The sequence below is a fragment of the Passer domesticus genome, chromosome 28, assembly GCF_036417665.1.
Source record: "Passer domesticus isolate bPasDom1 chromosome 28, bPasDom1.hap1, whole genome shotgun sequence".
Taxonomy (NCBI): Eukaryota; Metazoa; Chordata; class Aves; order Passeriformes; family Passeridae; genus Passer; species Passer domesticus.
Genome location: NC_087501.1, coordinates 1,906,613 through 1,925,520, shown reverse-complemented (window position 1 = coordinate 1,925,520; position 18,908 = coordinate 1,906,613). Strand labels below are relative to the sequence as shown.

The 18,908-nt window shown below is 58.3% G+C and overlaps 1 protein-coding gene across 2 annotated transcripts in view; it reads left to right on the top strand.

Moving 5' to 3' along the window:
* Positions 1-18,908, top strand: part of LOC135286992 (hexokinase-2) — a 27,415-nt gene extending 8,507 nt beyond the window's left edge. The window contains exons 3-18 of one of the 2 annotated variants that reach the window (XM_064400257.1): positions 5,322-5,470; positions 5,580-5,699; positions 8,357-8,452; positions 8,568-8,667; positions 9,065-9,248; positions 10,158-10,313; positions 10,434-10,667; positions 11,681-11,985; positions 12,519-12,667; positions 13,343-13,462; positions 13,547-13,642; positions 14,408-14,507; positions 14,621-14,804; positions 15,048-15,203; positions 15,639-15,872; positions 16,925-18,908. In XM_064400257.1, coding sequence (XP_064256327.1) covers positions 5,322-5,470; positions 5,580-5,699; positions 8,357-8,452; positions 8,568-8,667; positions 9,065-9,248; positions 10,158-10,313; positions 10,434-10,667; positions 11,681-11,985; positions 12,519-12,667; positions 13,343-13,462; positions 13,547-13,642; positions 14,408-14,507; positions 14,621-14,804; positions 15,048-15,203; positions 15,639-15,872; positions 16,925-17,069 — 2,528 coding nt within the window. In that variant the 3' untranslated portion in view covers positions 17,070-18,908. Of the gene's footprint in view, positions 1-5,321; positions 5,471-5,579; positions 5,700-8,356; positions 8,453-8,567; positions 8,668-9,064; positions 9,249-10,157; positions 10,314-10,433; positions 10,668-10,902; positions 10,968-11,680; positions 11,986-12,518; positions 12,668-13,342; positions 13,463-13,546; positions 13,643-14,407; positions 14,508-14,620; positions 14,805-15,047; positions 15,204-15,638; positions 15,873-16,924 lie in introns of those variants that run through there. The other variant, XM_064400258.1, reaches the window with a different exon arrangement.

The window sequence follows — 18,908 nt, the reverse complement described above, 5'->3', positions numbered from 1 at the left end:
CAAGTGACACAGCCATGGAATCACTCAGCCATGGAATGGTTTGGGCTGGAAAAGCCCCTAAGTTGGTCAAACCCAACCAATCCATCCCTGCCCCGTGTCCCCAGGTGCCACATCCACACAGCTGCTAAATCCCCCCAGGGACGGGCACTCCTGGCAGCTGTGCCAGGCCTGGACTGCCCTCTCCATGAAGGAATTTCCCAGACAATTTATATTTTTATTTGTATATACTTTAAACTTCCAGTTTGAAACCATTCCCCTGGTAAAAGTGTCTCCACCTTCCCCCTGAGCCCCTCTAATCCTCAAAGCACCCCCTGATCCTGGCCCCCCCAAGCTGCACCTACACCCAAAATCTGGACCTGGCTGCCTGCCCTGGGATCCAGATTCCCATCTATTTAAATGTTGGAGGATATTTTTAATTACAGGGCCGGCCAGGAGCCGCCCCTGGGCATGGGAACTGCTGCAGCCAAAGGTGCTGGGTGCAGGTGGAGCGTGTGTCAGCACTTCCAGCACCCTGGCCCGCCTCTGGGAGAGGGAGCAATCCCTCCCCATGCCCTTACAAGACAGATCCTTGGCTCCTTTCCCTGTTTCCAGCCTCTCCAGTGTCCCAGCTGGCATTTCTCACCCCGGGGGAGGGGGGGAAAGGGGAGCAGCAGCATGGAAAATGTCACATGAGAGGGATGCTGGGGCAGTCACGGCACTGCAGCTGCCCAGGGGGGGCTGGAAAATGAGGGAGTTTAGAGCAAATGCCAGGGAAATGAGAGCTGGGATTCCCTGAACCATCAGGGTTTTGGGGAGGGGGCAAGTCAGGGTTGGGGGCTTGGTGCCAGAGCCCTGGCACGGATAGTGTGGCAGCAGCTGGGGAGGATCTCACTGCCCAGGGCCGTGTCCTTCCTTCTTCCCTCTTTTCAAAGCTCCTGGGCAAAGTCTGACCTGGGCTGGGCACCTGTGCCAGCTGCTCCCAGTCCAAGGATGGGTTGTTCCTGTGCTCCAGCCCTGCTCTGGGCTGGGGCTGGTGCCACAGGGCTGCCAACCACGCAGCTGTGGGATCTGTGTCCTCCCTGCCCTGCTCCTGTGTCTCTGGGTGGGATTAGACCCCGTCTAATGCCCAGCTCTGGGGGATGAGAGGTGCTTATGCAGATACAAGGTCACACCTGCAGCTTGAGCCAAAGCCCAGCCCTGGCTCTCAGGGGCTTTGCCATTCCAGTGTGGGGTGATGAAGAGGGGGAATTCTGCTCTGAAAGCAGAGGCTCTTCTAAAATCAACTTTGCTTGGCTCTGGCACCCACTGGAGCAGCACCATGCAGTGCTGGCAGCGAGGGGATGGGGAAGCTGATCCCAAATCAGCTTCTCCTTGGAGCCCCAGTGACTCTTTTGAGGAGTTTCCCTGCTCAGTGCAACCATCATCCTCCTCCCTGCTCCACTGCTGCTGTTCCCAGGCTCTTCTGGGTGCCCAGGTTTCCACAGTGGTGTTGATTTAAGGATCTTGTGCAGCTTTCAGGAGGGTGCTGCAGGATTTGGGGATCAAATCCCTGGAAATCCAAAGGATGGCTCTTGGCAGCACCTTTCCCTTGGCTGGGGGGCTCAGCTCTTTTCCTGCCTCGGCTCGTGTGGCACAGAGCCTTGAAAGGCTTGGGAGAAAAGGCTGTTTTCATGCCCAGAAAACATGGGGGTTCCCTGCAAGGCTTCCCAAGGAAGTTGTGTCTGCCTGGAAGGGCTCAAGGCCAGGCTGGGTGGGCCACAGGTCCCGTGGAAGGGCAGGGGATGGAACTGGGAGGTCCTTGGGGTCCCTTCCCATTCCCTGATCCCATGAATTATCTGGAAGGAGGGAGAAGCTGCAGTGGGAAGTGCCAGGGTCTGCAGCTCCACCTTGTCCTGCATCTCCCTGGAGTCTGGCCCTCCCAGCTTTTCCTCTTATTTTTCATCAATCCAGCTTGCCAGAGCAGTGGAATTGCACACTGGAATTGGGTTGGAAGCCTTGATGGGGGGGATCCCTGGGGTGAGCAGGGACATGATCCCACACACCAGCAGCACATCAGGCTCTCAGCTCTCACCCTGCCCAGAGCAAACAGCCCCTGGAGCCAGGGCTCTGTGTTTGCCCTGCCTGTTTGGCTTGAGGGCTCAGCACCAGTGCTGATACCTTATCACAGGACCTGGGAGCCCAAACTGGGGGGCAGTGCCCAGCCCTGGCACCCACCACGTGCTCCCAGCATGGCTGGGAATTTCCCCAGGGCTGCCCTGTTCCTCCTGCAAAGCTGATCCACCCAGAATTCCCAGGAATTCCCCCCAAACTGCTCTTTTTTTTTGGGATCCTCCTGGGTCACCTCCAAGGAGCTGAGACCCTGTGCCCCTCTTGGCTGCAGTGCCCTTATCCCTGGGGGATTTATCACCCTCCTGAGGGGTTTTCTGTGCCCTGGAGGATTTATTACCCTCCTGAGGGGTTCTCTGTACCCTGGAGGATTTATCACCCTCCTGAGGGGTTCTCTGTACCCTGGAGGATTTATCACCCCCCTGAGGGGTTCTCCATGCCCTGGGGGATTTATCACCCCCCTGAGATGTTCTCCATGCCCTGGGGGATTTATTACCCCCTTGAGGGGTTCTCTGTACCCTGGAGGATTTATTATCCCCCTGAGATGTTCTCCATGCCCTGGGGGATTTATCACCCCCTTGAGGGGTTCTCTGTACCCTGGGGGATTTATTGCCCCCCTGAGGTGCTCTCCTTGCTCCCAGTGCCAATGGCCAGGGAGCTGTGACCCGTGAGGGGCAGGACACCATGGATGGGCCAGCTCTGCCCTGCTGTGGCTGAGGGTGGTGCCCGTGCTGGGCTCCTCCAAGCTTCTCCTGGCGTGTTTGTGGAAGGGCCACCGTGCCCCGTGGCTGGCAGACAGGCTGCCAGAGGAGCTGCCAAACTGGTTTGAGGCTCACAGCTGCGAGGGGTCAAGGGGAGGAGGAGAAAGGGATATCCAGGGACTGACTGGAGCCGTGCAGGAGCTCAGTGCCCCGCTGGCCCTGTGCCCCTTGGTGGTGGGATGGCCCTGTGCCCTTTGGGGATGGCCCTGTGCCCCTCGGGGATGGCTCATCACATCAGGGATGTGATGCTCTGGCCCCTCTTTTGGTTCTGTTCTGCCCCCAAGGGGCTGCACCGACCCCCCGAGTGCCCCTCCGCCCTCTCCGTGCCCAGCTGGATCTGGAGCTGGGGCTGGGGCAGAATTTGGGGCAGGATTTGGGGCTGGGGCTGGGGATGGAGCTGGGGATTGAGCTGAGGCTGGATTTGGGGCTGGCTTTGGGGCAGGAGCCAGTTCTGGGCTGGCTTTGGGGCAGGAGCCGGGAATGGGGCAGGATTTGGGGCAGGAGCCGGGGCTGGATTTAGGGCTGGGGCAGGATTTGGGGCAGGATTTGGGGCAGGATTTGGGGCTGGGGCAGGATTTGGGGCAGGAGCTGGGGCTGGATTTGGGGCTGGGGCAGGATTTGGGGCAGGATTTGGGGCAGGATTTGGGGCTGGGGCAGGATTTGGGGCAGGAGCTGGGGCTGGATTTGGGGCTGGGGCAGGATTTGGGGCAGGATTTGAGGCTGGATTTGGGGCAGGAGCCAGTTCTGGGCTGGCTTTGAGGCAGGAGCTGTGAATGGGGCTGGCTTTGGGGCAGGATTTGGGGCTGGGGCTGGATTTGGGGCTGGATTTGGGGCAGGAGCCGGGGCTGAATTTTGGGGCTGGATTTTGGGGCTGGATTTGGGGCAGGAGCCGGGGCTGGATTTGGGGTTGGGGCTGGATTTGGGGCAGGAGCCAGTTCTGGGCTGGCTTTGGGGCAGGATTTGGGGCTGGGGCTGGCTTTGGGGCTGGCTTTGGGGCTGGGGCCGGCTCTGCCCCTCCAGCCCTGGTCCCTGGCGGTGGCAGGCGGGTGCATACTAATGTCCCATACTAATGTCCCATACTAATGTCCCGCGGGTTTTGTTCCCTTTGTGCGGCACAAAGCGGCCCCGGCAGCCAGCGCAGCACATTCACGGTGCTGAGAGAGGCTTTCCCCGGCCCCTCCACCCCAAAACAGCCAGCTGGGCGCTTTTCCCTGCCCCAAAACAGCCGGGAGGGGATGCTCGGGGCCGGGCACAGCCCTGGGCTCCCTTGGAGGAGCCTGCTTGGAGCCCTGGGCGCTGAGAATTTGGGATTTTCTGTGCTGCCAGGCACTGACCTCCAGGAGAACTCTGCACTGTCCTGAGGCCGTGGGGAAAACTTCCAAAATTGAGTGATAGCACTGGGATTGTGGGTGTGGAGTTTGGGTAGAAGTGTGTGATATCACAGGGTGGGAAACTTGGAGTTTAAGGGTTTAGAATATAGGAAAATCTATAAAGCAAGATGGAGGTTTTAGGATGGAGGCTGGTCCTTCTTTTTCCTCCCCTTTTTCCTCCCCTTTTTCCTCCCCTTTTTCCTCCCCTTTTTCCTCCCCTTCTTCCTCCCCTTCTTCCTCCCCTGTCTCCTTCTCCTCCACGGGTTTGGGTGGCTTTGTGTAATTGGATGAAAAGTCCCCATTGCAGGCCATGGGTGGTTGGTTACTGGGTTAAAAGTAAAGATAATTTCGGTGTCATTTCTTAATTGGACAGCTTATCCTTAAAAGGCCTTGGAGACAGAGAGAGAGAGAGGCAGGGCTCCAGCTTTAGTTTGTTGGAGTGAAGTGCTGCAGAGCTCAGGGCTTGTGAGAGTACAACAAAGATAAGAGCCAATAAACATCTGAGTCCCAGCAAGAAATTCTGTCTTGCACGTTTAATCCCAGCCCTGGCAAAAAAAAAAAAAGGAGCAAAGATTCCACAGCAGCTCTTTGGGATCTTCTCCCTCCCTGGTTTCCTGCTGCCACATGCCAGGAGTGTGTGGCATTCCTGGAGCTGGGCTGGGCTGAGCCTGGACACCAGGGGTTTTTAGTACAGCAAAACCTGAGCCAGGCTGAGGTGCTCCCACAGCTGCCACCAGGGTTGAACCCCTTGGATGGAGGTTTAGGAGCTTCCAAGAGCTTCAGCAGGGTCAGGGATGGCTCTGCTGCCTTCTTCCTGGTGGAGCCTGAGGCTGGAGCTCATCTTCCTGTTGGCTTGGGCTTTTCTAGGGGGGCTGGTGGGATTTGTGTCCTAAAGCATGAGGATCTGCCTCGATGATGGGTAAAATATTGATCCTCTGTGGTGGCAGAGAATACAGCGACCGCTCCAATAAAATACCGAAAAAAAGGACAAAATGATGAAATACAATAAAAAATCTGACCTTATCCTGGTACCTGGGGGCAGGGGGTGGCCTCAGGGCTCTGTGGCCAGAGGAATTAACGGGTTGTCCCTGTCCTGACCCCACAGAGGACGGGGATTTCCTGGCCCTGGACCTGGGTGGCACCAACTTCCGAGTGCTGCGGGTGAAGGTGTCGGACAACGGGCTGCGCAAGGTGGAGATGGAGAACCAGATCTATGCCATCCCCGAGGAGCTCATGAGGGGCAGCGGGGTGCAGGTGGGCTCCTGGGGGACCCCTGATGTGTCCTGGCCTGGGGGATCCTGCTGTGAAGCCCTCGGAGTAGGGGTTGTTTTTATTTTTCACTCTTTATCTTTTTTTTTTCCAGCTTTTCGACCACATTGCCGAGTGTTTGGCCAATTTCCTGGACAAGCTGCAAATCAAGGACAAGAAGCTCCCCCTTGGCTTCACCTTCTCCTTCCCGTGCCACCAGACCAAGCTGGATGAGGTGGGTAAGGGGCTGGGCTCTCCCTGTGGGTTCCACACCAATTTAAGCTCAGGCTGTTAATTAGGCTCGTTGATTTTGGGTCCCCTGACCTTTCCTGAAGTGCCACATCTCCCACCCCTGTAAAGCCATTTCTGGGTGACAGGAGCTCAGGAACAGCACTGTCCTTTTATTTTTGTGAATATTTTTTGTTGGTGTGACAGCTCAGGGGCTGCAGGGACACAGAGGATGGAACATTCCTTCAGGGAATGCAGAGCTTGGCATCACTTCCAATAACCCCGTTGCTTGTCATCTCCTCCAAACACACTATTGACCCCCAGTTTAAAAGAAAATCAATGTCTGCTAAGGTTATGTGCCAGACTGCCTTTTTAAAAGCTGTTTGATGACAATAAGTGGTGATGGAGCTCCTGTTCTAAACACATCTGGCCAGGTTTTCATAGGGGAAAGGGACCTTAAGGACCACTCAGAGTTCAGAGCAGGGTCACATTCCAGTGTCCCAGGCTGCCCCAAGCCCTGTCCAGCCTGGCCTTGGACACTTCCAGGGATCCAGGGGCATCCACAGCTGCTCTGGACAATCCTGGGTTTCTGCATTTCCCCTAATTTATCTTTAGACTTTTCAGCCACCACCTCTGTGTGACCTTTGGCAAGGTCCTGTGTCCCAGGGTCACCGTGTGTGCCAGCAGGGCGTGGTGCTGGCAGAGCCAGGGCTGCGTGCTGGCAGCTGCAGGGCTCTGGGGGTGATGTTTCCATGGGATGCCTCCATGGAGAGCAGCTTTTTCACCAGAGCTGCAGCCAGACGTGCTGAGCATCCCAGCCTGAGCATCCCACCCTGGGCATCCCACCCTGGGCATCCCACCCTGGGCATCCCAGCCCCCTGTCCTGTCGTGTCCCCTCTGCCAGCCCCGGGCACCGATGGCTGTCACTGTCACTGTCAGCTCTGAGCTGTGACCTTGCTGGGAGACCAAACATCCCTGAGCCCAGCGAGGCACGTGGGCCCTGCTGCTGAGGGGTGGTGCTGGCTCTGCCTGCCCTTATTGCCCCCCCAGGATGGGCAGGGGCAGGGGGTGATGCTGGCTGTCCTTGTCCCTTTGTCCCCCCAGGATGGGCAGGGGCAGGGGGTGATGCTGGCTGTCCCTGCTCTTTTTTCCTCCCTGCTCTTATTTTCCCCAGGATCTGCAGGGGCTGGGGGTGATGCTGTTTCCCCCCACCCCAGGAAGGGCAGGAGCTGCAGGGGGTGATGCTGGCTCTCTTCTCCCTCCCAGGAAGGGCAGGGGCTGGGGGTGATGCTGTTTTCCCACCCTGGAATGGGCTGGGGGTGATGCTGACTCTCCTTGTCCCTTTGTCCCTCCAAGAATGGGCAGGGGCTGGGGGTGATGCTGGCTTTCTTCTCCCCCCGGGAAGGACAGGGGCTGCAGGGGGTGATGCTGGCTGTCCTTGTCCCTTTGTCCCCCCCAGGATGGGCAGGGGCTGGGGGTGATGCTGTTTTCCCACCCTGGAATGGGCTGGGGGTGATGCTGGCTCTCTTCTCCCCCCGGGAAGGACAGGGGCCGGCTCCATGGAGCGCAGCAGCCCCTGCACGTCCTCCCGGTGCTCAGTGGAGCTCCAGCGGCTCCGGGAGGGATTAACACTCTCCTCCTGCAGACTCGGGGCTGGGGAGAACGGCACAAAGCAGCAGAGGCAGCAGGGAGGGTCTGTGCCCCCCGTCCTCACCGGGGTCGGGTCGCTCAGTGCCTCAGTTTCCCCAGCTCTAAGGCAGGGCGGGTGCCTGCCTCCCTAAGGGCTGTGCCCAGAGGGTTGGAGATTCCAAATCTTGGAATTGAGTTATTTTCCTTCCCCCAGGGCTCAGCTCAGCCCCTGGCCAGGTGCCTCTGGCCACAGGGGGCTGTGAGCCCCCCACCCCTCAGGGATGGCTCAGGGATCCTTCCATAGGTACAAGGAGCCCCCCAGCCCCCCAGGATGGCTCAGGGATCATTCCATAGGTACAAGGAGCCCCCCAGCCCCCCAGGATGGCTCAGGGATCATTCCATAGGTACAAGGAGCCCCCCAGCCCCCCAGGATGGCTCAGGGATCATTCCATAGGTACAAGGAGCCCCCCACCCCCCCAGGATGGCTCAGGGATCATTCCATAGGTACAAGGAGCCCCCCACCCCATGGGGATGGCTCAGGGATCCTTCCATAGGTACAAGGAGCCCCCCCACCCCCCCAGGATGGCTCAGGGATCGTTCCATAGGTCAGGGATGATTCAGGGATCATTCCATAGGTACAAGGAGCCCCCCACCCCACAGGGCTGGGTCAAGGAGCATTCCAAAGGCACAATGAGCCTCTCACCCCACAGGGCTGGGTCAAGGAGCATTCCATAGGCACAGCCAGCCATCCGCCCCTCAGGGATGGGTCAAGGAGCATTCCTTGGGCTTGTGAACAAGTTTTGCTGCAGGGCTCAATCAAAGCTGGTCATGGGAAGCATGTTCCTGCTGGCGGGGCAGCAGTGAGCAGCTCACGTGTTTTGTTTGGTGGCCATAAACTTTATCTGACACGGAAGCTGCGGCTGATGGCGCAGCTGGTGAGCTGATAACGGGGGGCTCCCCCCCTGCAGGGCCACATGTCCCCCGTGCCAGGAGCCAGGTGTCACCTGGAGCTTCCCTCTTGCTGTTCCCCTGCAGAGCATCCTCGTGACGTGGACGAAGGGGTTCAAGTGCAGCAGCGTGGAGGGGAGGGACGTGGTGTCCCTGCTGCGCAAGTCCATCAAGAAGAGAGGGGTAAGGGGCTGGGCTGGGGGCACACGGCTCCTGCCCAGGACACCTTGGCTCCGTGGAGGTGTTTTGGGCAGTTTTGTCTCTGTGGGGTCAGCCTGTCTTGTTTCCACCACGTCAGGACTTCGACATTGACATCGTGGCCGTGGTGAACGACACCGTGGGCACCATGATGACCTGTGGCTACGATGACCACAACTGTGAAGTTGGCCTCATTGTTGGTGAGCTGCAGCCAGGGGGAAGATGTCCTGGGGCTGCTTCCTGGGCTCCAGCAGAGCCAGAGGGAGATCCTGCTTCTTGCAGGCCTTGGGGTGTTTGGGGGAAAAAAGAGAGGGGGACACCAGGGCTGGAAAAGCAGCATTGTCCAGTTTGCTCTTTCTTTGATGTGTTGGGCTGTGGCCAAAGGAAAAGTGGGAATAATGGGAATAAGGAATAATGGGAATGGGGAACAGTGGGAATGAGGAAAAATGGGAATGGGGAACAGTGGGGATGAGGAACAATGGGAATGGGGAACAATGGGAATGAGGAATAAGGGGAATGGGGAACAGTGGGAATGGGGAACAATGGGAATGAGGAAAGGCAGTGTCCTCGCTCACCCTGTGCCCCTGCTCGGCCCAGGAACTGGCACCAACGCCTGCTACATGGAGGAGATGAGGCACATCGACCTGGTGGAAGGGGATGAGGGCAGGATGTGCATCAACATGGAGTGGGGAGCCTTTGGGGACGACGGGGTGCTCAACGACATCCGCACCGAGTTCGACCGCGAGATCGACATGGGCTCGCTCAACCCTGGCAAACAATTGTGAGCAGATTCTTGGCTCGGCCTCGTGGTTTGCTCTGCATTGTCCATCCTCCCACAGTTGCTGGGACTGGGGAGGTCAGCCCAGCTAACTGGGTCACTGTGTCCTCTGCCACTGGTGCAGAGAGGGGCTGTGTCCCAAACCTGGGGCTGCGTCCCAAATCTGGGGCTGTTCTAAAACAGGGCTGTCCTAAAGCAGGGTTCTGTCCTAAAGCAGGGTTATGTCCCAAACCTGGGTTTGTGTCCCAAACCAGGGCTGTCTGCCCCACCTGCTGCCCTTGTGACCCCCTCCTGTGAATGATTCCTGTCCCCTTCCTGGCCAGCAGAGTTCCCACCAGCCCAGGCAGACACCCTCACCTAACATCCACATCCCAGTCCTGCAGATCTCCCCTTCCCCACAGGGCTGCTGTGGCCTGGGGGTCCCTGCAAACGGACTGAGCCTCTTCAGGTGGCCATGAGTTCTCTTTGCAGGATGATGGTCGTGTCCACATGGCCCCATATTCTCAGTGATGGGATAAACTGCTCTGGGAAGAGATTACCCAGATTCTGTTTGGGGTGGGAGGCTGCCAAGGGGTTTTCAGGTCAGCCTGTGGCCACCTTGTGGCACACACAGCCAAACACACACATTGTTTAGCCTGGAGAAAAGGAGGCTCGGGGGGAGCTTATGGAGAGAGAGTTTAGGTTGGATATTTGGGAAGATTTCTGCTCTGAAAGGGTGATCAGATGTGGCACAGGCTGCCCAGGGCAGTGGTGGTGTCACCACCTCAGAGGGATTTAACAGCTCTGTGGATGTGGCACTTGGGGTTAGTGGTGGCCTCAGCAGAGCTGGGGAATGGCTGGACTTGACCACCTTGGAGGGCTTCTCCAGCCCAAACCATTCCCTGATTGCACCCCGTGCCTCCCCACGGGCAGGTTTGAGAAGATGATCAGCGGGATGTACATGGGGGAGCTGGTCAGGCTCATCCTGGTGAAGATGGCCAAGGACGGGCTGCTGTTTGGGGGAAGGCTCACGCCAGATCTGCTCACCACGGGCCACTTTGAGACCAGATTCGTCTCTGCCATTGAGAAGTGAGTAAGATCCAGGGGATTCCTGGCTCCCAGCCCGTGGACGGACCAGCACCGAGCCAACCCAGGTCAGAACCCAGCAAAAAAAACCTCCGAGGCACGAACCCCTTTTTGTCCTTGCAGGGAGAAGGAAGGGCTGCAGAAAGCCCACGAGATCCTGAGCAAGCTGGGGCTGGAGCCGTCGCACGAGGACTGCGTGGCCACGCTGCGCATCTGCCAGATCGTGTCGACGCGCTCGGCCGCGCTCTGCGGGGCCACGCTGGCCGCCGTGCTGCGCCGCATCCGCGACAACAAGGGCGGCGACAGGCTGCGCTCCACCGTGGGCGTGGACGGCTCCGTGTACAAGAAACACCCCCAGTGAGTGGGGATGGGGTGGGATGGGGACAGGGATGGGGATTTGGGGACAGGGATGGGGACAGGGATGGGGATCTGGGGACAGGGATGGGGACAGGGACAGCAAGGGCAGTGACAGGCTGCGCTCCACCGTGGGCGTGGACGGCTCCGTGTACAAGAAACACCCCCAGTGAGTGGGGATGGGGTGGGATGGGGACAGGGATGGGGATTTGGGGACAGGGATGGGGACAGGGACAGCAAGGGCAGTGACAGGCTGCGCTCCACCGTGGGCGTGGACGGCTCCGTGTACAAGAAACACCCCCAGTGAGTGGGGATGGGATGGGATGGGGATCTGGGGACAGGGACAGCATGGGCAGTGACAGGCCGCGCTCCACCGTGGGCGTGGACGGCTCCGTGTACAAGAAACACCCACAGTGAGTGAGGGATGGGGACAGGGATGGGGACAGGGATGGGGATTTGGGGACAGGGATGGGGACAGGGAAAACAAGGGCAGTGACAGGCCACGCTCCACTGTGGGCGTGGACGGCTCCGTGTACAAGAAACACCCACAGTGAGTGAGGGATGGGTACAGGGACAGGAGGGCTGGGGACAGGGACAAAGGGGGCTGGAGATGGGGACAGGGATTTAGGGACAGAGACGGGGAGTGCTGGAGACAGGGGTCTGGGGATAGAGACAGAGATCTGGGTGTGCTGGGGACAGGGATAGGAGTCTGGAGGTGGTAGGGATAGGGACAGGAACAGAGGGGCTGGGAACAGGGATGGGGACAGGGGTCTGAGGGTGGTGGGGACAAGGAAAGGGATCTGGGCATGCTGGAGACAGGAACAGGGATCTGGGGGTGCTGGGGACAGGGATCTGGGGGTGCTGGGGACAGCGCCAGAGAGGGATCTGCTGCCTCCAGCAGTGTGCACAGCTTGGCACAAGAGAAGCACCTCCAAATATCCCCTCGGGCCCCTCGTTTGGATGCCAGGGGGTCCCCAGAGGGTCATGCTGAGGTCCCCTCTCCTCCTCCTCCCCAGCTTTGCCCGACGCCTCCACAAGACCGTGCGGAAGCTGCTGCCAGACTGCGAGATCCGCTTCATCCGCTCCGAGGACGGGAGCGGCAAAGGGGCGGCCATGGTGACAGCCGTGGCCTACAGGCTGGCTGCACAGCACCAGGCCCGCCAGAAGATCCTGGAGCCCCTCAAGCTGAGCCACGAGCAGCTGCTGGAGGTGAAGGAAAGGATGAGGATAGAGATGGAGAAGGGGCTGGGCAAGGAGACGCACGAGGAGGCGACGGTGAAAATGCTGCCCACCTACGTGTGCTCCACTCCTGATGGAACAGGTGATGTGTGCTGTGTAAAACCTCTGTGTGTGAGCCCGTGGATGTCCTGCATCCTTGGGAGGGGCTGGATCCCTTGCTGTGGCCGGTTCCTCTGTGGTGGTTGTGGCACAAGCCTCCAGTTTGGTACTGGGCAGAGCACTGAGCCTCTGGGACGTTCTGCACCTGACTTAGCACAAAGCCTGGCTCTGCGTGGCCACAGATCCTGCCACAGGATCCTCCCCACCCTCATCCTCACCCTGGGCTGTGCTCCTGGTTCTTCCTGTGGCTTGGGCCAGTGCCTGACCTTGGCTTGAAGCTTGTGCAGGGCCAGGAGCTGGACTTCAGTGATCCTTGTGGGTCTCTTCCAATTCAAGTTTATGATTCGAAACCTCTCCATCCTCTTCCTCCCTGCAGCCCTGTTCCTGCCTATCCCCAGCCATGTCTCCATTCCCATCCCTCTCCCTGGAGGAGGGCAGGTCCACTTCTGCTCTGTGCCCCACCCTGCATGCCCCGTGCTGGGATCTCTGCTGATGATCCTCTCTCTTGGCTTGCAGAAAAGGGAGATTTCCTCGCCCTGGACCTGGGAGGAACCAACTTCCGCGTGCTGCTGGTGCGCGTCAGGAACGGCATGCGGCGCGGCGTGGAGATGCACAACAAGATCTACTCCATCCCCGTGGAGATCATGCAGGGCACGGGAGAGGAGGTCAGCCTGGGCACAGGGAAAGGGGAAAGGGGCCTCTTCCCTGCCTGGCTGCAGCAGGGCTGACCACTGAGCTGGTTTGGCCTCTCCAGGGAGGGAAAGCAGGGGTGCTGCCCTGCCCTTAGAGCAGCGATTGTGCCCAGGGCTCTGGAGTTTGGGAAGCTGGAGTCTGGTTTTTAGGTGTTATTCCCAGGCATGAGCGAGCCTCCCCTGATCCCACACACTCCACAAGGGCAGATAAGCATCATCCCCATTTCCCAGATAGGGAAACCACAACACAAGCAGTGAGGCACGTTTGGAAAGAGTTTTGCAAAGCACTCCAGGCAGTGCCTGGGGGCTGGGAGTACCTCCAGCAGACTGGGCTGGAGGGCCCTGGGGATCCCTTGCAGAGGGACTGGATTCCTGTCTCACCTCCCTGCTGGCTCCCACCCCTCCAGGGACCTGTGAGGTGGAGATAATGCAGGGCTTTGGCCATGCTGTGGGTGGGGAAGAGAGTGAACTGAGCTTTTTGGGGTTGCTCACCTCCCACAGTGCAGCTGAGCCATGTCCTGCTCCATTCAAAGTCCTGGTAGTGATTTAAACATTCCAGCAGCCCTGGGAATGGGTCAGAACCCTCAGAAATTTGGCTTCCAGCTGGGCTCTGGCTGTGTTGGTAACTTTTTGGCTTTTCTTGTGCAGCTCTTTGACCACATTGTCCATTGCATCTCTGACTTCCTGGAGTACATGGGGATGAAGGGCGTGTCGCTCCCGCTGGGATTCACCTTCTCCTTCCCCTGCCAGCAGAACAACCTGGACGAGGTAACCCCACCCTCCTGGCAGCACCCCAGCTCTGCCTCCCACCTGCCGCTCAGGGGTCTCACTGGGGGCTTTTTCCCACCACAGGGAATTCTCCTGAAGTGGACAAAAGGTTTCAAGGCGACAGGCTGCGAGGGAGAGGACGTGGTGGGGCTGCTGAAGGAGGCCATTCACAGGAGAGAGGTGAGCAGCCACAGGGCTGGGAGAAGCCAGCGGCTGCTCCCACATCCTGGCTCTCTTCAGCATCATTAATTGGCCTGTAAAACAAATTAGTGGGCTGAGCTCAGCGTAATGAGTGTCGGAATTTTCACAGCCGCCCTTACTCATCACTTGAGGTTGGATTTTCAGACCCTGGGGCTACGGGCTGGCTCCTGGCCAGGGCTGGAGCAGACTTGTCTGGTCCTGAGCTCAGGAGACACCGGCTCGTTTCCTCAGCACAGACCACCCCGAGCTGCTGCCCGGGGGCTGCTCCTGGCAGGGCTGGCCCACTGCAGGTGTCTGAGCTCTACCTGCAGGCAGGTGGGGCTGGGGGGAGCCCCCACCTGGGGTAGCTCTGTGTCTGTGATGGTGGATGATCGTGGAGGACAAGGGAGAACAGTTTTAAACTAATAGAGGAGAGATTTAGGTTGGATTTTAGGAAGAAGTTCCCCCCTTTGAGGGCATTGAGGGCAGAGGGTGTGAGCCCAGAGCAGCTGTTGGTGCCCCTGGATCCCTGGCAGTGCCCAAGGCCAGGCTGGACAGGGCTTGGAGCACCCGGGACAGTGAAGGTGTCCCTGCCCATGGCAGAGGGAGAATGGAACGGGCTTTAAGGACCTTTCCAGACCATTCCATGATTCTGTGACTCTGCCTGCCACACTCACCAGCCAGCCAGCTCCTTCCCCAGCCGTGGGAGCAGACTCAGCAGGAATCCCAAGCCCTCCAGGAATAACTCTTGCAATCCCTCTGCAGGAATTCGACCTGGACGTGGTGGCAGTGGTCAATGACACCGTTGGCACCATGATGACCTGTGGCTACGAGGATCCCTACTGTGAAGTTGGGCTGATTGTTGGTGAGAACCGAACGCTCCCTGTGGAGCTCCTGCTCCGTGCTGCCACCCCTGCCCTGCCCTGGGGGGCACAGGAGGTGTCCCAGCTGTCCCTCTGATCCCCCTGCTCCCCACAGGCACGGGCAGCAACGCCTGCTACATGGAGGAGATGAGGAACGTGGAGCTGGTGGAGGGGGACGAGGGCAGGATGTGTGTCAACATGGAGTGGGGGGCCTTCGGGGACAGCGGCTGCCTGGATGACATCCGGACGGAGTTCGACGTGGCAGTGGATGAGCTGTCCCTCAACCCTGGCAAGCAGAGGTGGGTGCTGGCTTTGGGGGGCTGGAAGGGACCCCAGTGGGGCTGAGGGTGCAGGAGCCCCACCAGCCCCTTGGTGCATCCAGGGGATGATGGGCAGGACAGTGACCTGTGCCTTGTCCCCTGCCCGTGGGTGGGGGCCGTGCTGCTGGGCTTGTGCCCAGGGCAGCTGGCAGAGCTGGAATCCCCACCCAGCCCCAGTGTCCCTTCCTGTGCTGATGTCCGGCCTCGTCCTCTCCTGCCCAGATTTGAGAAGATGATCAGTGGGATGTACCTGGGGGAAATCGTCCGCAACATCCTGATGGATTTCACCAAGAAAGGGCTGCTCTTCCGGGGACGGATCTCCGAGAGGCTGAAGACTAGAGGGATCTTTGAGACCAAGTTCCTGTCCCAGATAGAGAGGTGAGCTCCAGCAGGGAGTGAGCACCAGCTGCCGGTCAGAGCAGGGGTGGAATTTGGGGGACGTGCCCCCAGGGCTGGTGGGAGAAGCTCCACGTGCTTGGTGTGGAGCCAGGATGGTGCCACAGGGATAAATCAGCAGAGCCCACGTGGCTGTGGCACAGACAAGGAGGCTGGCAGCACAGATGGCTCTTTATCCCCTGCCCTGGGCACGGAGCGGGTGGGGTGGGTGGCAGGGGTGTCACACTCCGCTGGCTTTGTCCTGAAAAAGCCTCCCTGGTTAGAATGTGACACCAGGCCACGTCCAGGTCTGAAAGCTGAGGCTGAGGGGGGCTGTAGGGCCACCCCAGGCACTGTCACAAGCCACGACTGCCCGGGCAGTAGACGAGGAAGAGGAGGCCTCACGTCCCTCACGCTGTCCCCGCCGTGTCCCCGCAGCGACTGCCTGGCCCTGCTGCAGGTGCGCTCCATCCTGCAGCACCTGGGCCTGGAGTCCACGTGCGACGACAGCATCATCGTCAAGGAGGTGTGCGCGGTGGTGGCGCGGCGCGCGGCCCAGCTCTGCGGCGCCGGCATGGCCGCCGTGGTGGACAAGATCCGCGAGAACCGCGGCCTGGACTTCCTCAAGATCACCGTCGGTGTGGACGGCACGCTCTACAAGCTGCACCCTCAGTGAGTGCCTCTGGTTGGGCTCCTTGGGAGGGTGAGGGGCTCGGGGGGAAGGTTCAGGGGGAATGGGGGAGGATTTGGGGTGTTTTGGGGGATTGAGGCTGCCGGGAGCTCGCTGACACAAACTTGAGGCCCAGCAGGAGTCAGCTGCTCCCTTAAGGACAGAGGCTCCTCCAGTCCCACTGGCCTGACCCAGACGTGGTGACCAGGTTCAGCCAGGGCTCCAGGGATGAGGCAGCTCTGACCAGCAATGAGCTGGGTCATGAAAGTTCATGGCCACACAAAAACTTGCCTGTGCCGGCTGGTGCTGCTGGGCACTGGAGCTTCAGACAGGGACTAAGGCACTGGGCTGAGCTTAAACAGGGCTCAGAGCCCATGGGCAAAGGGAGGCACTGAAAACTCCCCCCAGGTGGGGCTGGTCAGGGCTGTTGAGGCTCATTGGTGCTCCCAGGGCTTGGTGGGCCTCGAGAAGGGGCTGGGTTTAGTCCTGAGTGAAGGCACAGCACGGTTGTGTTATGCTTGGGCTGAAGTGTGGAGACTTGGGCTTTCTAAGCTTCATCCCTGGCAACTCTGTCTCCATCCATCCATCCATCCATCATCCATCCATCCATCCATCCATCATTCATCCATCCATCCATCCATCATTCATTCATTCATCCATCCATTCATCATCCATCCATCCATCCATCCATCCATCCATCCATCCATCCATCATCCATCCATCCATCATCCCTCCATCCATCCATCCATCCATCCATCCATCATCCATCCATCCATCATCCATCCATCCATCCATCCATCCATCCATCCATCCATCCATCCATCCATCATCCATCCATCCATCCATCCATCATCCATCCATCCATCCATCCATCCATCCATCCATCCATCCATCATCCATCCATCATCCATCCCTCATCCATCCATCCATCCATCCTTCCCCTCGGGCTCTGCGTTGCTCTCCCAGTCTCTATGAAAGCAGCTCAGGGGTTGGGACTGACACTTCCACCCCGTGGCCGGTCAGTTCAGGACCTCTCCCTCTCCTTGCCCCGCAGCTTCTCCACGGTGCTGCAGGACACAGTGAGGGAGCTGTCCCCCAAGTGTGAAGTGACCTTCCTGCAGTCGGAGGACGGCAGCGGCAAGGGCGCCGCGCTGATCACGGCCGTGGCCTGCCGCATCCGCGAGGCCGGCCAGCGGTAGAGGGAAGCAGCTTTGCCCAGGAGCTTGGCTTCAGCAGAAGAAGGACGTTTCCTCACCCAGCCCCTCCCTCCCTCTCTGCACACACTCACACACCCCCTCCCCTCCGAGCAGACTCGTAGCTTTACTCGTCCTCCGAGGCACCACGGTGGGACCGGAGACGCCGTGGGCTCTGTACCAAGTGTTGTCGTAGGAGTTTCCTTGCATGCCATAAAACCAGCTGTCGAGTAAAGCTCACAGTGTCTTTTGGCTTCTCCCTGCATTTCCAGGTGGAGCTGGAGCTGTCCCACCTCCGTCACACCCCCGACCACTGGCCCTCCCCTAGCAGCAGTAGGGATAACACTCGGATAATTCAGACACTGCATCGTCACTTTAACAGAACCTATTTGTGTGTGTCGGAGCCGTAGCTGTCCGTGCTGTAGAAGCAAACCTCTAAGATTGGGCTAAAGACCTCCACTAGGCTTTTACCCTGATCAAGGCTGTATTATTTCCATGAAAGTCATGGTAACCCTTCGAGCACAGGGTGCAGAGTTGCACGGGCTGCGCTGGAGGTGCCACGTGCCTCCCTTGGTGAGCAAAGCTGGAGGAGGCTGCAGGAGCCCCTGGGCAGCCCCAGCAGAGCACGTGCCTGGAAATAATTGGGGACTCAGGGTCTGATCCCATTTCCTGCCCTCTCAGCCCCACCCTGTAGGACCGTGGCGTGTGTAGGGTCATGTTTCACCCCCGGGCACCACCACCACCCCTTCCCTGGTGCATGTGTGGGCTCCAGGAGCCTCTGCCACGGGGCTCTGCCCCCCTGCCCAGCCCCAAACCCTCGCCGTGTCTGCCCTTGGCGTGGAGAGTCTGGTTTGCTTTGTGTCTGTGAAATAGTTCTGCGGCCGCAGCCTTTAGGTGGCACCTGGATTTATACACTGTATATTTATGTTTTAAGAGATCTGATGTCTTTTTATGTACATAGTCTCGGGGGGGGGATTGTGTCACTTAGTTTTAACCTTTTCATGTTGTTGAAGAAGAGTACAGAGTAATTATTTTCTTTTTTTTTTTTTTCTGTCGTGTAATTTTTTTTTTTAATTTAAAATTTTCTTGGGGTAGACTGGAGGAAGAGACCCAAATACCTGAGGACTGTTGTACAAGAGGTTTGGGCATTCTGACTTTATCACCAGGACAAAAGGGAAAGCAGAAAGCCAGGGTGTGCAGGAGCAGCAGGGCCCTGTGGTGATGCTGTGGGCTTCAGGCTGGGTTTAACCTTAGGACAGGTTTTGTTTTGTCCCCAGCTGTGCTCTGGAAGGTCACATCCATGGGGGCATGACACAACCCAGGGCCCTGCAGGTCCCCTGTGCCCTCAGCATCACCTGTGTGCCATGGCCCAGTGCAGGGATCCATTTTTTGCCAACAGAAAACTCTGGATGAACTAAAAGCTGCAGGTCTCTGCCTCGGTGAGAGGAGGCAGACAGAGGGTGGGGGGGTTTTCTGTAAATATTTAGCAGAAGTTAATGAAATTTCAGTGATGTACAAAAAAAAAAATATAACTAATAAACCCCACAAACAGCCCTTCAGATTGGAGGATAGAGCTTTTGTCTATTTTTATGTATATTTTTATACTGCTTGGGGTAACCTCATTACCAAAAGTCTCTCTTCTGTGTTGGGGGTCAAGTTCAGTAGCACAATTTTAAAGGAAAATTACTCTTTTGGGCATTTTAAATGCTTATTTTTTTATAAGCCTCAAGACAATGATAACAAATACAACCTGTGTATAGAAATGATGTAAGAAACCAAGTTTAGTGGAAGTTTTAGAAGCTGTCAAATAATAAATCTTTGAAGGATGATACAGAAATCCTCTAA